General features: G+C 35.6%; 2 protein-coding genes and 1 pseudogene across 2 annotated transcripts; all 3 read right to left on the bottom strand.

Annotated features, from left to right (window-relative positions):
- Window positions 1-434: 434 nt before the first annotated feature.
- On the bottom strand, window positions 435-1,985 carry LOC147293628 (F-box protein At5g07610-like). Its single transcript, XM_086233992.1, has 2 exons — window positions 1,873-1,985; window positions 435-1,686 (listed from the first exon to the last, which is right to left on the bottom strand). The coding sequence occupies exons 1-2, from the start codon at window positions 1,877-1,879 to the stop codon at window positions 536-538; spliced, it is 1,158 nt and encodes a 385-aa protein (XP_086090118.1). The 5' UTR covers window positions 1,880-1,985; the 3' UTR covers window positions 435-535.
- A 5,088-nt stretch (window positions 1,986-7,073) lies between these two features.
- LOC147293627 (F-box protein At5g07610-like) lies at window positions 7,074-8,646 on the bottom strand (annotated as a pseudogene).
- A 3,702-nt stretch (window positions 8,647-12,348) lies between these two features.
- LOC147293626 (F-box protein At5g07610-like) lies at window positions 12,349-13,636 on the bottom strand. Its single transcript, XM_086234032.1, has one exon. The coding sequence runs from the start codon at window positions 13,591-13,593 to the stop codon at window positions 12,418-12,420; it is 1,176 nt and encodes a 391-aa protein (XP_086090158.1). The 5' UTR covers window positions 13,594-13,636; the 3' UTR covers window positions 12,349-12,417.
- Window positions 13,637-14,830: the final 1,194 nt, after the last annotated feature.

The following is a 14,830-nucleotide window of genomic DNA, read 5'->3' as shown; positions in this document are numbered from 1 at the left end:
GATTCACATATTGACTACCCCTCTAAAGTCTACTTATTCTTTTGTTTAATTAAAGTAAAAGAAATCAAGATTCCACAACTTTTAGTTTTAAATCTTAAGGTATTGATTTAATGGTTAGGAGATCACTTCGAAAAGGAGTGGGGCCCTGAATTTGATTCATGGCACCCTTGACTTGAAGGTGAAATATTGATTAGATACCACGTTTTCTTTCTGGTGTCACTCATCCCAGATTTCTTCCTGCTTAATTAGCCTCTCGGGTTATCGTCTACCCATCATTTGGTCTTAAAAAAAGAGATTATATGTAATGCGTGACGTACATTTAAACCAACCCACACCATACAGATCACCTAATATATTAGGCCTAAGCCATAAAATATCATTTTTCAGGAATAGTACAAACCCAGCAAAGAATACACCATTGACAATGTGAGAAACTCAATAGGAAAATTCATCACATTCTGGATCCCAAAGTTACAAGCCATGTTTTAGATCTCAATTGAACAAATAATATGGGGATGGAAACATCTTGAGATGATCAAACACTAGTCAGAGTCTCTATAAACTGATAAGCATGGAAGCATCCAATCTGTAATGTAGTGTTTGTTTTGGTGGAATTTGGACCAAAATCACAAAGCTTCTTGAATGTCCTATCCTTGAGATTATAAGATATAAGCTTACCAGGAATGTGCATCAACAGTGATGAATCATCTTCACTCTCTTGCACAAAAAGTAATGCAAATGCATAAAAGTGAGAGTCTTGGGGGTAAAGGTAGTTCTGAACCATCTCTGGAAATGCATCTACAATTGCAGAAAGGTCAACATGGTACTTCGGAAGCCACTTCGAGTAATCCTTCTCCATCTCAAAGACTTGGAATTGAGTGGTGCTAAGGCCATAGATTTCAACAAGGTGTAAATGGCCACCAGACTCACCAAAATATCTGAACCTCCTCTTGCCCCATCTCTCCTGTGATGGAGGACCAGGCATTTCTCCAAGGCGCTCTTGACCGATATCAAAACATAATGAAGCCCCTGTTGGACTAATCCAATGTATTGTACCATTCCAGAGCACCCCATTGTGAAACACCATGTCGAATGGCGCAACAAAAGGAGACCCAGAAAGCCTCCAAGCACGAGTTTCGGATGAGTATATCTCAATCTGATAATGATCATAAGCTGCAGGTGAAGAACAACTTCGAATGCAGATGACTTGGTAGTGAGGTGATTTAGAGGGATCAAAAGCTAAATGAACACCAAAAATTGTTGTGAATCCATCATACGTCCCATCAGCAGCGTTAGGTGGAGGAAGCATTAAGAATTGCTTTGTTGAAGGATTGCAGACGTAAAAGCTTCGACTTTTTCCCATCTTGAAAAAGCTGCTGCACAAGAGCAAGCCATTGCTGGACTGCAAAATTTTAATACCTGCTGAGTCATGGATGAAGTTGAGGGAGGTAAAGGGTGGCCCGGAGTCGCTTCTGCCACCATGGAGAGATATGTAATCGATTAGACCAAGGATTCGACACAAGATGATGCCTGCAGAGGCAAGACTACGGTGGTGGTGACAGAATTGAGGGTTGGAGATGAGAGAGAGCCACTGCTTGGAAACAGATTTGAATCTGAGAAGAGACTTGACAGGCAGGTGTATGAGGATATCTGTGATGAGATCTTGGTTGCTAGCTACTGCTTCAGCTGCAGGCAATGGATCATAGAGAGACAGCATTTTTCTGCTTTCAGATCTCATCAGTACTACTTAAACAGCATTAATTAAAACAGCATTAATTAATGGGCATTATGGGCGTATAGATAAAATTAAGCTGCAACAAATATACAATGCAGAATCTATTAGCTCCCAAGTTTCTTATTGCTATTGCATACTTTGCATTTGGTCATTGGCAGCATGTGCAAGAATTGCCTTAAAACTTCCATGTTTCTTATTCAATCTCACAAAAATTTCTTCTTCTTTTCTGACTTCTGTCTGATAGCTTCCATCTCACATCTCTCTCTCTCGCCCTCTCCCTCTCTCATCCTCATTATACCATTATATGCAGTGGGAATCTTCTTTAGTGCAATTAAATGGGAATTCAGTGATATAATAATATCAATTATTCGACCAACTCTTTATAGCCACTAACTCTTTTCTGGAGATAAGAATTAAGGATGGTGGGATTAATTAAAAGCATCAAAATTATGAACCCACGACTCCACGAGTGACATGTGAAGACAATTTGAAAAATGTGGTTCCCACTTTTTCTAGAGATACTCTAAAATATTAGAGAATTTATGTTGATTGTTGAAACACAAGAATGGGTGAGAGAAGGAAGAGATGGTATGGTAAGAAGAAAGAGAATGAGTGATGCAATTAAAGTAAAGTATCCTGTATCCTATCAAATTACATTAATCCAAACCTCTTTTCTTGAACACCACGTCAGATATACTTTACTACATGGGTCCAAACAAAACATGTGGTTAGTTAATTTGGTTTTGTTATTTAATTAATTCTTTTGTAATGTTAAAAAATTACTATTTCTTACTGCATTATTGTTATAAAATAATGTCACAATTTAATACAAAAAGCACCCTTATTTATCTTTTATAGAGCAATATAACTATTTCATCATACTTAACAAAAAGAAAAACTATTTCTTTAGAAATTAATGACTATTTGATTTAGTTAGCACTCAGTTTCTTCATTATGAAAAGAGATTCTGAGTTCAAATATTATGAACGATATTTTTTGATTAATTAAAAAAAAAAAACCTATTTCCTCATAAGGTGGTGTTGACCTTACTGACCACTCTTATTGGAAGTCATTGCCTTGACTGGCCTCCTTCAATATCATTTAATTATTGATCAATTTTTTTAAATCTTTAAAGGATCAGTATTGTGATGAATGTCAAATTCTTAAATTCTTTTTATAACATTGGTAATGATCAAGGAATAAAATTTTGAGTTTCGAGGAAATTTCGAAAATTTTTAAATTTCAACAGAAATTAGGCATAAACAACGAAAATTACTATCAAAATACAGAAATTTTGAATGAAACTTTACTATATGTTTATTTAACATATTATCTACTACATTGATAAAAAACATTGAAGAAACCAAATTATATAGTAAGTTTCATGTGATATAAGATGAATATAATGCACGCTGAAGGTAAATACTGTTAAATAAAATTTGTATAATGAATAAATAAAATTAGTATATTTTTTATACTCTATAATCTATACATTAAACCCTATATACTTTATAATCTATACTCTATATTGTTTAAGATATTGTATATGATATTAGGGTTTAGGCCGTTTAAGATATTTTTAATTATTTTTTGGGTAAATTATAATTTAATACCTCAACTTTATCTCAGATTTCAAGTTAGTACCTCAAGTTCAAAAAGTTGCAATTTCATGCCTCAACTTTCATTTTGTTTCAAGTTAATACCTCCGTTAGTCTGGCCGTCAAAAAAGCTGTTATCTGATGACGTGGCACACCACTAAAAGGCTTCATTTCAATTTAGCACCTCAATTTTACCATGTTTTTCAAGTTCATACCTCAAGTTAAAAAACTTCCAAATAAATAAATGTTTTCCAGTTTTTATCTCGATCAACTTCACCCCAACTTTTGACCCATCAAATCTTCATCAAAATCAACAATTTTATACTCATTTTGAAGCTATGAATCTCCTTTTTATAACCATATAGAAATAATTCAAAAAAGAGCTATGAAACGTGAAAGAAGTAGTCACAAATTAGGCTACCCGAAATTGTCAATTTGTTTGGAAAATTTGGCACTTTCGGGTAGCCTACTTTGTGACCAATTATCTTGGGTTTCATAACTCTTTTTTGCATGATTTTTATATGGTTGTAAAGAGGAGATTCATAGCTTCAAAATAAGTATATGATTGATAGATTTGGTAGAGATTTGATGGGTAAAAAACTGGGGTGAAGTTGAGATAAAAACTTGAAAACATTTATTTATTTGCAAGTTTTTGAACTTGAGGTATGAACTTGAAAAATATGATAAAATTGAGAAACTAAATTGAAATAAAGCCTTTTAGTGGTGTGTCACGTCATCAGATAACGGCCTTTTTGACGGCAAGACTAACGAAGGTATTAACTTGAAACAAAATGAAAGTTGAGGCATGAAATTGCAACTTTTTGAATTTGAGGTACTAACTTAAAATCCGAGGTAAAGTTGAGATATTTAATTATAATTTACCCATATTTTTTATATAAAAATGTATTAGATTTTATTGGTTTAGGGTTTAAAAGCAATTAAACGAAACCCCAAAACGGCCAAACAAAACCCCAAATCATTTTTTTTTTCCAATTGCCCAAAAACCTCAAACTAGGATATGGTATATGATATTAGGGTTTAGACCCTTTAGGGTATTTTAAATTATTTTTTTATATAGAAATATATTGGGTGACGTGGGAGCACGTGTGACCGTTAGGCGTGTCATGTGGATAACCTGCTCTGATACCATGAAGAAATCTAGGCATCCATCCCAAAACCAATTGGCAATGGGTGGAGAGGCACAAGACTTATAAGCACATATGCTAAGCTCTAGTTTTTCGATGTGGGATATTGCTCCACATTACTCTTAACACGCCCCGCACGTGTGGCGGTATTTTGAGCCTTACACTTGAACAAATTGTATTAGGTGACGTGGGAGCACGTGTGACCGTTGGGCCTTACACGCGGATAACCAATTCTGATACCATGATAGAATTAGAGCATCCAACCCAAAACCAATTGGCAATGGGAGGAGTAGCCCAAATCCTTATAAGCCACTAGTAAGGCTCTCACATCTTCAATCTGAGATTTCTCTCAACAATTAGCATCTTCCCTTCTTCTAAGAAGCTCAAGATCACATATTTGCACCAAGTGATCATAAAGGGAAGGTTCCCTATGACAGAGAGAACATGAAGAATCAACAGCAAGCTGCCTTCTGAGTCTTTGCTCATCAGTGAGCAGCTGCAGGCTCTGCAGCTTCCCTTGGGAAAGAGGCCAAATAAAAGGTGGGGGCTGTCCATGTAATTAAAAAACTAAAACTAAATTTAAAAAAAGTTTCAAGTCCTAAGACACTTACCAGTTACCCCGGTCTTCATTGTCTTGGACAGAAAATAAAACAAATGCATAAAAATGACAGTCATGGGGTCAAGGTAGTTCTGAAACATCTCTGGAAGTACTAGACAGCTGGAATTGTAATATTGGACTAGAATTGTCAAAATTAAAGAAACGTGGGCAAAATTAGTAGGGTTTTTTTTTTTTTTTTTGTGGCCACTGGGCAAAAGTAGTAGTTTAATGACAATACAAAAATGTCATTTGGTTTTATGTATGGCTGTTCAAACACAAGAGTGATTGAGAGAAGGAAGAGATGGCAATATAAAAGTTATATAGATTATATTTAACTTTCTTGCAATTAATTAAAATAACCTATCAAATTACATTAATCTAAAGCTCTTTCCTTCAACACCACGTCAGATATACTTTACTACATAGGTCAAACACTTCATGTTGTATTATTAGCTATCTTATTTTTAATTATTTTTCTTTAGTGTTACCGAAGAAGTTACTTTTTAGTTTTTCTTTTTTTTTTTTTCCTGCATTTTTGGTTATGACTTATGAAAGATGTTAGAATTTAATGTAGAGAAAAGAACTGTTTATATCTATTATGGAGCAACTTAACTATTTCATAAGAAGGTGGTGGTGACCTCACCGACCTCCCTTATTGGAGGGCATCGGCCTTGAATGGTCTCCTCCGTCAGTTTTTCAATTTATCTTTAAATTATTTGAAGGGTTATTTTTGGGATAATTTATAATTGGGTTGGATTCAGTGATTAATGTCATATTTTCTTTGTTGTTACATTAAAAGTGATTCAATCCGAACTAATTTTAATACTCACTCATTACTCTACTCTCCACCACCACCTAGACTAACCCAAGAGCTTATTCTAAAATTGGAGTGCTGAGTATTGTGAGAAATTAGGTGCCATGATTTATATTTTTCATTTTTGACGAAGAAGAGTGCACTGATTAATTCTTTAGAAGGATATAGAACTCTGCTTGACTGCTTACCTTGCCATTGCAAGCGCCAGTAAAATGGCCCAAAGCTTGGTGTGCTTGTAATAATAATGCTAGAGGCACCATTTTCATCTTGTATCGCAACTTATTGATCCCAAGGCAGATGATGTCAATTTCTTCCTAGTAAATAATGATGTCTAATGTGTGCTCTATTAGTAAATAAATAAAGTCTAAAGTGGATCCATAAGCGAAGAAATAAAAAACTCTCACATCAATTGTGATTTATTAAATTAAAATATAAAGTTTTGCCTGTAGCAGTTTTGTTCTTGTAAATTGGTTTTTTTTCTTTGGCCATAGGTACTTGCAAATTGTTTTGATTCTATGGTTTGTGTAGCATTGAACATGGGCTTTATTGTTTGTGGATAAAATCCACTCCTTTGATTTGACCAATGACAACAAATTGCCAAGTAGCAGAGCCAACCACTGGGTGACATCTCGGGCTGTCTATTGGGCTCCGTATTAAAGAGTTTGAGGACAGAGGCCCAAAAGAAGAAACCCATCAGTTACGTATACAGGGCACATTTGCCCACTTGGCCCAATTGCCTACTTGATCTAATGACCCATTTATTTTCCTTATATAAACATATGAGTCCCTTAAAGTAACTTTAAGGTAATGACAATTTAAAATATTAATAAAAAATACTCAAACCCACAAATTTAATTTCCAGGTCACATTCTAGATGCCCAACATTTAGCCGCCTATGACAAGGACAAAAAAGCATACGCCAACTAATAAAAGTTTCAAGCATGTCCCTGCTAATCCTTTCTTCAATTGCAGGCCGAGAATACAAAATAAAAGGTGAAACTACCCCAAGCCACAACTCACCATGATCAGAAAACACATGAAACTGCAATCTCATCTCCAAGATCAAACTGAAATTGCTACATAACAAAAAATTTAAGATTTCCGAGACCTCTCATATTCAAATTGGTATAACAAATTTGAAAATTCTGAAACTACAACTGAAACTGCACCTAAACCCGCAACTGAAACTGCACCTAAATCTGTAACCAAAACTGCATCTAAACCCGCAATTGCAACTGTAGCTATAGCAACATGGAAAGTTCTTTCTTTCATAGCAGTAGAAACACATGAAAGAAAGAACTGTTATTTGCAAACTTCTCAATCATACATGGCTCTAAAGTTCGAAGCAACAAACCTAGTCAGTCTCAGTTAGAAAGCAATTAAGACTATTAAGTTATACTCCTCCATCTAAAGTTCTTATATAGCCAAATTTTTGTTTGCATAACTTACAACTTGGTGACGAGTATAAAATAGAAACACTAGCAAAATCATCCTTATAAAGTTAAGGAAGAAGAGAGCGAGGAGATACCACAAAAACACTGCTTTCGTACGGTTTCATATGGAAGCAAGGGTCTCAATGTATTGATGCGCTTTCAACTTCATGTATTGTGCTGGAAATTCATTGAAAATGAAACCTTTTGGCAGATCACAGAGCTTCTTTGAGGTCTTAGCATTGACATTATACTGGACCACACTCCCAGGTATTGTTAGCACAATGCTCAACTCCTCTTCTTTTCCTCTAAACAGGCTCACTGGAGAAAACACATAAAGCCTACTCGGTTTATGAGTAACCATCTTCGGAAAGGCAGTTGCTAAAGCGTAAAAATCACCATGATACTTCACAAACCACCCGGACCTATCGTTCTGCATTTCGAAGACAGTGAACAGAGTAGTCATAGGCCTGCAGGTCCCAACAAGATGCAAATGCCCACCTGACTCGCCAAAATACTCGAAATTCAGACTCCGAGGAAGTGATGGCATTTGCAATCTTTCAAGGCAGTCAGCATCCAAATCAAAATAAGCCAAAGTGCTCTTCTTCTGCTGGAACCAATAAATTGCACCATTCCAATAAACCCCATTGCCAAAGCCTACATCATATGGCACAATGAAAAGTCCCTTTGTGCTGGGTCTCCAAGACTGAGTCTCAGACGAGTAAATATCGATTTTGATCAGATGATACAATTCTGACCCAGATGTTTCACTAACAAAAACTACTTTGTAATAAGGTGAACTTGAAGGATCAAATACCAAATTAACAGCCATCAACCTCATGCTTGATGGACTTCCGAGAACCCTTATTCTTTTGGACTCCCCAGAAGCAGAATTACAAACATAATAAGAAGTGAACTCAGGGGCATCCATGTGAGGCTTGGAATAGCACAACAACCCATTACAGAAATGTTGAATTTCGATTTTGGGGATGCTAAGGAATTTTGGGTCTCTCCCAATTTGGCGATAACCTCCAAGGGAAACGAAGAAAAATTCAGGGTAGGGCTGTAGACGACCATTCAACAACAAACCCAAAGAGGGTTTGGATTTCTTTTGGCGTAATTGATAGTAAATTGAGGATTAGAGATTATAGAGTACCACTGCTTTGAAACACACTTGAATCTGAGAATCGGCTTTGCTGGGAGGTGCATTAGGATCTCGATCAAGAGGTCTGCTGAGCTGGCCACTGCAGCAGCTGCACCGGAATATTCCTCGGCTTTGCAGCTTCTTCTTCTTGCACCTCCTCCTCTGCCTCTCTCAGGTGCCATATTCTCAGTCTTCTGTACAGTCTCCGAGTTCAGCTGTTTGTCTCAGTGAGTTGGGTGGACACTTGTGAGTTGAGTTGTAAGTCACCAACTCTCACAATGGACACAATTTGCATGACAAGTCACAACTCAGACACAGTCAACAAACATGTAGAAACAATAATCAGAAGGTGAATACATGACACGTGTTGCACTGTAAATGAAACATGACATGTTCGTACATGTCTTGGCATCTTTTTCACTCTTTTTCTGGCCCCCGTCATTTGTTTTTTCGTTTTCTTTACACTTATAGCCGTTTTTTCTGGTTTTTTGGCCCTTTACTTTTTTTTTTTTTCTTCTATGGTTTAGACTTTCGCTTGACTCAAATTTGGAAGCTAAATTTTATACTATAACTCTAAAACTAAGAATGGTAAATTTTACACTATAACTCTAAATTTTACCCATACTCATATCCGAATTTGTATTTCACCTCATTCTCACCTAATTCCCGAAATTAGATGGGTCGTCTTGTTTTATTTGATTAACAATGAATTGATTATTAAACAAATTACATGAAATGTTTTGGTGTCTTCTCATTTAATAAATGGGTGTTAGATTGTTTGACTTTCTAGCACTCAATTAAATGGGTTGTATTCGAATCAGCATGCATCTTAATTTACTTCGCCCTTACGAGAGACGTCTATGCTAGTCGGGAATAACGACTCTGTTATAAAAGAAAGCGGTAGACAGACTAATTTCACCGATATTCCCTACTGAGTGGCTAAAGGAGAATCGATCTCTTATTGACTTAGAATAAAACTATTTGAACCATATGATTTGATGAATAAAATTATTAAAAACTTTTTCAATTAGTTTCCAAAAATGAGAAAATAATACGATAAATCAACATTCAATCTTAGAAATTAAAAGCTAAACTTATCATAATTTTAATTCATTACCCAACTCACTCTCAGTTAATCTCGAAATCTTAGGTTTCATCCTTTGCATGTAACGAAAAAAACTCTTTTTTTTTAGTTGGAACGAAAAAAGATTTTCAGTTTCATCTATAAGTTTCAATTATAGATTTTTCATTTTCAGTTTCAGTTATTGATTTTCAGTTTCAGTGATTGATTTAGTTTCAATAATCGATTCAATTTCAGTAATCGTTTTTTTTGTTTTAGTTATCGATTTTTTAGTTTTAGTGATCGTTTTTTCAGTTTCAATTATCGATTTTTAGTTTCATTGATCGCTTCCGCTGGCCCGTCCCATTGACACACTAGCATAGTCCGCTACTTCTTGAGCCACTACTTGCCACACAGGCTCTACTATATAACTAGCCTTTATGTGCAAAATAAGAATTTGCACACAAAGTGACTCGAACTCAAGTCAAGCACGTACAAAAAATAGTTACACTACTTTGTAATAAAAATAAATAATTACACTATTTTGAAATATAAAAATAGTTACACTAATTTGCAATAAAAATAGACAACTTAAAATTAGAAATTGAATTTCTATAAAAATGTATAAATATAGTTAATTCTATTACACTTACACAAGTTGCAACTTGGTTGAGTTGGTTGTGCTTCCCATTTGAACAAGGTCTGGTGTTTAAACATTGATTTGTTCATTTTTCACCCAACTTGTTTTTTCAATTTTTTAGATATGGGATGGAGATGTCGCTAGACCAAGCTATGTCAGCGAGTGGATCATGCAACTGGGTGAGTGGCACAACTAGAATTATAACAAAAATAAAAGTGTGGATTATGCAGCTAGGCGATGTCAGCGAGTGAATCATGCAGTTGGGTGATGTCAGCAGCTGGGCGATGTCAGCGAGTGGATCATGCAGCTGGGTGAGGGGCACAACTAGAATTATAACAAAAATAAAAGTGTGGATCATGCAGCTTGGCGATGTCAACGAGTGAATCCTGCAGCTAGGTGATGTCAGCGAGTGGATCATGCAGCTGGGTGAGGGGGACAACTGGAATTATAAAAAAAATAAAAGTGTGAATCTTGCAGCTGAGCGATGTCAGCGAGTGAATCATGCAGCTGGGTGATATCAGTGATGTGCACATGTGCAGTAATTAGGAAGGGGCACAACTGAAATTATAACAAAAATAAAAATCAACAGTAGCTATATATCCATTGACTAAGGGGTTTAGACAAAAATTTAAGTAAAATAAGGGGGTTATGAATTAACTACAAAAATGGCTAGAGGTTATGAATTAACTAAAATAGAATTAGGGGGTTTATAGTTATTTACTATAGTATTAATAACATCTATTTTTATTTTGACACATGTATTGGTTATCCCACGTGGCCGTGTATCGGTTACACAAAATAATTTCTCCAATTACAAGGGCATGATTGCTTTAAAACCAATTGATTATTGCAACAAATTGGTTTTTATTATATTAATTATGGTTTTTTTATTAATATACTTGTTATTTTATACTATAATCTATAATAGCGAACTTAAAATTTAGGTATTAATTTAAAATATTAAAAAATATTAAATATTTGGTTCATTTTAAAGATATCATTGACATAATTTTAAGGGAGACTTAGAGTTCAGTCCATTTTAAAAGTTTTTTTTAGACTAAGACCGGTAGTGATTTAGAGTTTTTAATTAAGTCATTTTATTTTTCTTCTTTGACGGCTTTATGTTAGGTTTTAACTCTAAACTCAAAATCTCGGAGTTAAAACCTAACATGCAGCCTCTACAAAGCCCACTCTATACCCTAGGAGGGGAATACCCTTCAAATAGGGAGAAATACCCTTTAAATTGGGGAATGACTTTATTATGAATTAAAAGGATTTTCTTATAAATTTTAAAATACTTACAGTCTCCATTTAAAAATTATTTTTTTAAAGGATCTAAGCCTAATTATCTCTAATTTTAATGGTATAATATTTGAAATAAATAAATTTAAAAATTTTAATTTGTAAAAGAATATACGAAAATATAAAACGCAGATAGCTATTGACTCTGTGCATTGTACATGCTCTTATTGTTAAGGCAATTTTCTCAGATGGCAAACCCCAAAATTCCGAAGTTAAACCATAACATAAACGTCGACAAAGCTCGACGAAAGATGCGAACGTTTGCAACTAAATGGGAGAGGGAGAGAGAGAGAGAAGTCAGAAAAGAATCAGATTTTTGGTGAGATTGAATAAGAAACTTGGAAGTTAAGCCAATTCTTGCACATGTTGTCAATGACCAAATGCAAATGGTTTTACTTTTTCATTGAGACTTTAACAATGGCTCAGTATTGTATATTTGTTGCTAAATTTTAGCCATATGCGCATTAATGCTGTTTAAGTACTACTGATCATGAGATCTGAAAGCAGAAAAATGGTGACACTCAATGATCCATTGCCTGTAAAGTCTCTTCTCAGATTCAAATGTGTCTCCAACCCTCAATTCTGTCACCACCACCGTAGTCTTGCCTCTAAAGGCATCATCTTGTGTCAAATCGTGGCAACAGCAACTTCGAATCCCGAGGAGGATAGAGTGTTTTGGGAATAGAAACTTCAAAAGTGAATCAACTTCTAATCTAAGCTAATTTGAAATGGGAGAAAAAAGAATGAGCTAACACAGCTCAGCAAGCAAATACATATATTTAGTAAGACATTCACAGAGAATATAAAAAAGATGACAAAATGAGAAATAACATTCCCAACAATAGCAATAGAAGTTAATTGATCAAGTTCACATGATCGAAACTGAAAAGAGGAGCAGAAAATGAGAAAACTCAGAACTAAAATCACATGCAAGTCTATTCAGAAACACCTTTAGATACAAGCCAAAGTCTCCATATACTGATAAGTACTATACCATCCAACTTGTAAATCAGTCTCAGTCAGAGTGCCTTTGGGAGTTAAGTCACAGAGTTTCTTAAAGGTCCTATCCTTCAGATTGTAAGAGACGACCTTACAAGGAATATGCACCAACAGAGATAAATCCTCTTCATTTTCCTCTCGAGCAACAGAGAGAACAACAAATCTATAAGAGTCCCAGTCACCAGGGTCACAAAAATAGTCCTCCATTATCTCAGGAAATAAGGATATTATCGGGTGAAGATCAACATGGTACTTTACAGACCAGCCAGAGTAGTCCATCCCCATCTCCAGCACAACAAATTCAGTAACATCAGGACGATAATTTTCAACACGATACAAACGGCCATGGGACTTGCCAAAATATCTACCCTCCCCGTACTTGTAAGTTGGGGAGCTCGACACCACCACTCCAAAATGCTCTTCATCTATGTCATAATGTAAAAGCGTACCTGACGAGTTAATCCAATGAATTGCGCCATTGCAGTATACCCCGTCAATGTAGATGATACCAAATGAATCAAGGAAAGTAGATTTGCCCAACCTCCAACTTCGAGTCTCAGACGAATATATCTCAACCTCAACTTGTAATCGCGGATGGCCGATAGGCAGATCAGTGTTCCGAACGCAGATAACCTTGTAATGCAGAGATTTGGAAGGGTCAAAAGCCAAAGTAACACTCCAAATGTATGTGGATGTAATAGTAGCTGGAAGCGTCAAGAATTTGTTTGTAGTGGGATTGACAACATAATATTTGCGGGTTGTGTTTGTTTCACTGCAGGAACCGCACAGAAGCAAGCCATTGCAGGAGTCCAGGATTTGTATGCCTTCAGGGTCTTGGATAAAATTGAGTGGTTCTGGGGGACACCCACATGGGTTTTCATTGTTGGGAAGAGATATGCAGCAGAAATCAGGAATTGACATCTCGGAGAAGAAGCCGGAGATCTTAGGGTTTGGGTTTTGGAGGGTGTGGCGGTCACAGAATTTGGGGTTGGTGATAAGAGAGAGCCAATGCTTGGAGACGCATTTGAAGCGGAGCAAATACCGAGCAGGCAACCACAGAAGGATTTGTGTAAGGAGGTCTTCGTTGTTGGCTACAGCTTCTGCTGAATTGGGACAGAGATTCTGCATTTTGCCCTGGGGTTTTGTTTCAATGGGAGACCGAAGAAGAGGGTGTCAGACTCATACATATAGCGAGGAAAGATACAGATCCGACCCACTACTCTGTCCTTGTTAACAATAAGCCCATGTTATTGCTCCATGAGGTAAAGTCAATTTCCATTTTAAGGCTACACTTACCACACTTTTATATCATAATTTCATACCATCTTATATGACATTTATATATTGGACACTAAAAACTAAAAACTAAAATCTGAAAAAAAAAAAAAAATGAAATATCATTCTAGTGAAGTAATGACACATTAGATGGGATACAAATGTGAAAAAAAAAATGTAGAATAATTAGTATTATTGTTTCCATTCAAATAAAGAATTACTCAGTGCACCCTTTTTCATTGTAAATAATAAAAAAATAAAAATCAGTGCACCCAACAGCCTGGTGGAATTATGGACCCCTAATTTGTTCTTTGAGCATCAACACCCCAAGTATGCTCTATAATAAAAGACTACAAAAATTATCAAACAAAAAAGTTCGAAGACCGTTTGGTTGACATTGATTTTGTTTTTGCCTAAAATCACAAATCAAACCAATCTAGTCGGTTTGAGTTTTATCCAAACAAAAACTGATCAAATGATTAAAATCATATGCTTAATTGAGCCAAATCATTCATTTAGTAGACAATTTGAACCTTATGGGATAAATGATAGAGAAACAAAGAATGAGTTAATAGAGAGATGAAAATAAAGTAATCCTTTCTTCAATTGCGGGCCGAGAATACAAAATAAAAAGTGAAACCACCCCAAGCCACAACTCACCATGATCAGAAACCACATGAAACTGCAATCTCATCTCCAAGATCAAACTGAAATTGCTACAAAACAAAAAATTTAAGATTTCCGAGACCTCTCATATTCAAATTGGTATAACAAATTTGAAAATTCTGAAATTACAACTGAAACTGCACCTAAACCCGCAATTGCAACTGTAGCTATAGCAACAATAAAATGTGAAAAATTGATTTCAAAATCAAAATCAATACGAAAACAGAGGCCACAAACAAATCGACATATGTAATTTCACAAAGCAATCTCGCCACCAACAATACATCCTTTGTGTGATCTCTACCTTTGAAGAATGAGTTCAGCTTCGACGACGATCTATCCTCCGTCGGCAACGGAGCATAATATTCTAGGCCGTGATCCGCAACCATCCTTCATTTTCGATCTCTGCAACTCAAACGATTTA

This window comes from Dryas octopetala, chromosome 2 (genome assembly GCF_963921425.1).
Source record: "Dryas octopetala chromosome 2, drDryOcto1.1, whole genome shotgun sequence".
In the NCBI taxonomy this organism is placed as follows: Eukaryota; Viridiplantae; Streptophyta; class Magnoliopsida; order Rosales; family Rosaceae; genus Dryas; species Dryas octopetala.
Note: the sequence above shows the minus strand (reverse complement) of the source record. Positions and strands in the feature narration are given on the sequence as shown.

What these genes read in the sequence shown, in the direction of transcription:
- LOC147293626 (XM_086234032.1), bottom strand. Translation starts at nt 13,593, where the DNA reads ATGCAGAATCTCTGTCCCAATTCAGCAGAAGCTGTAGCCAACAACGAA.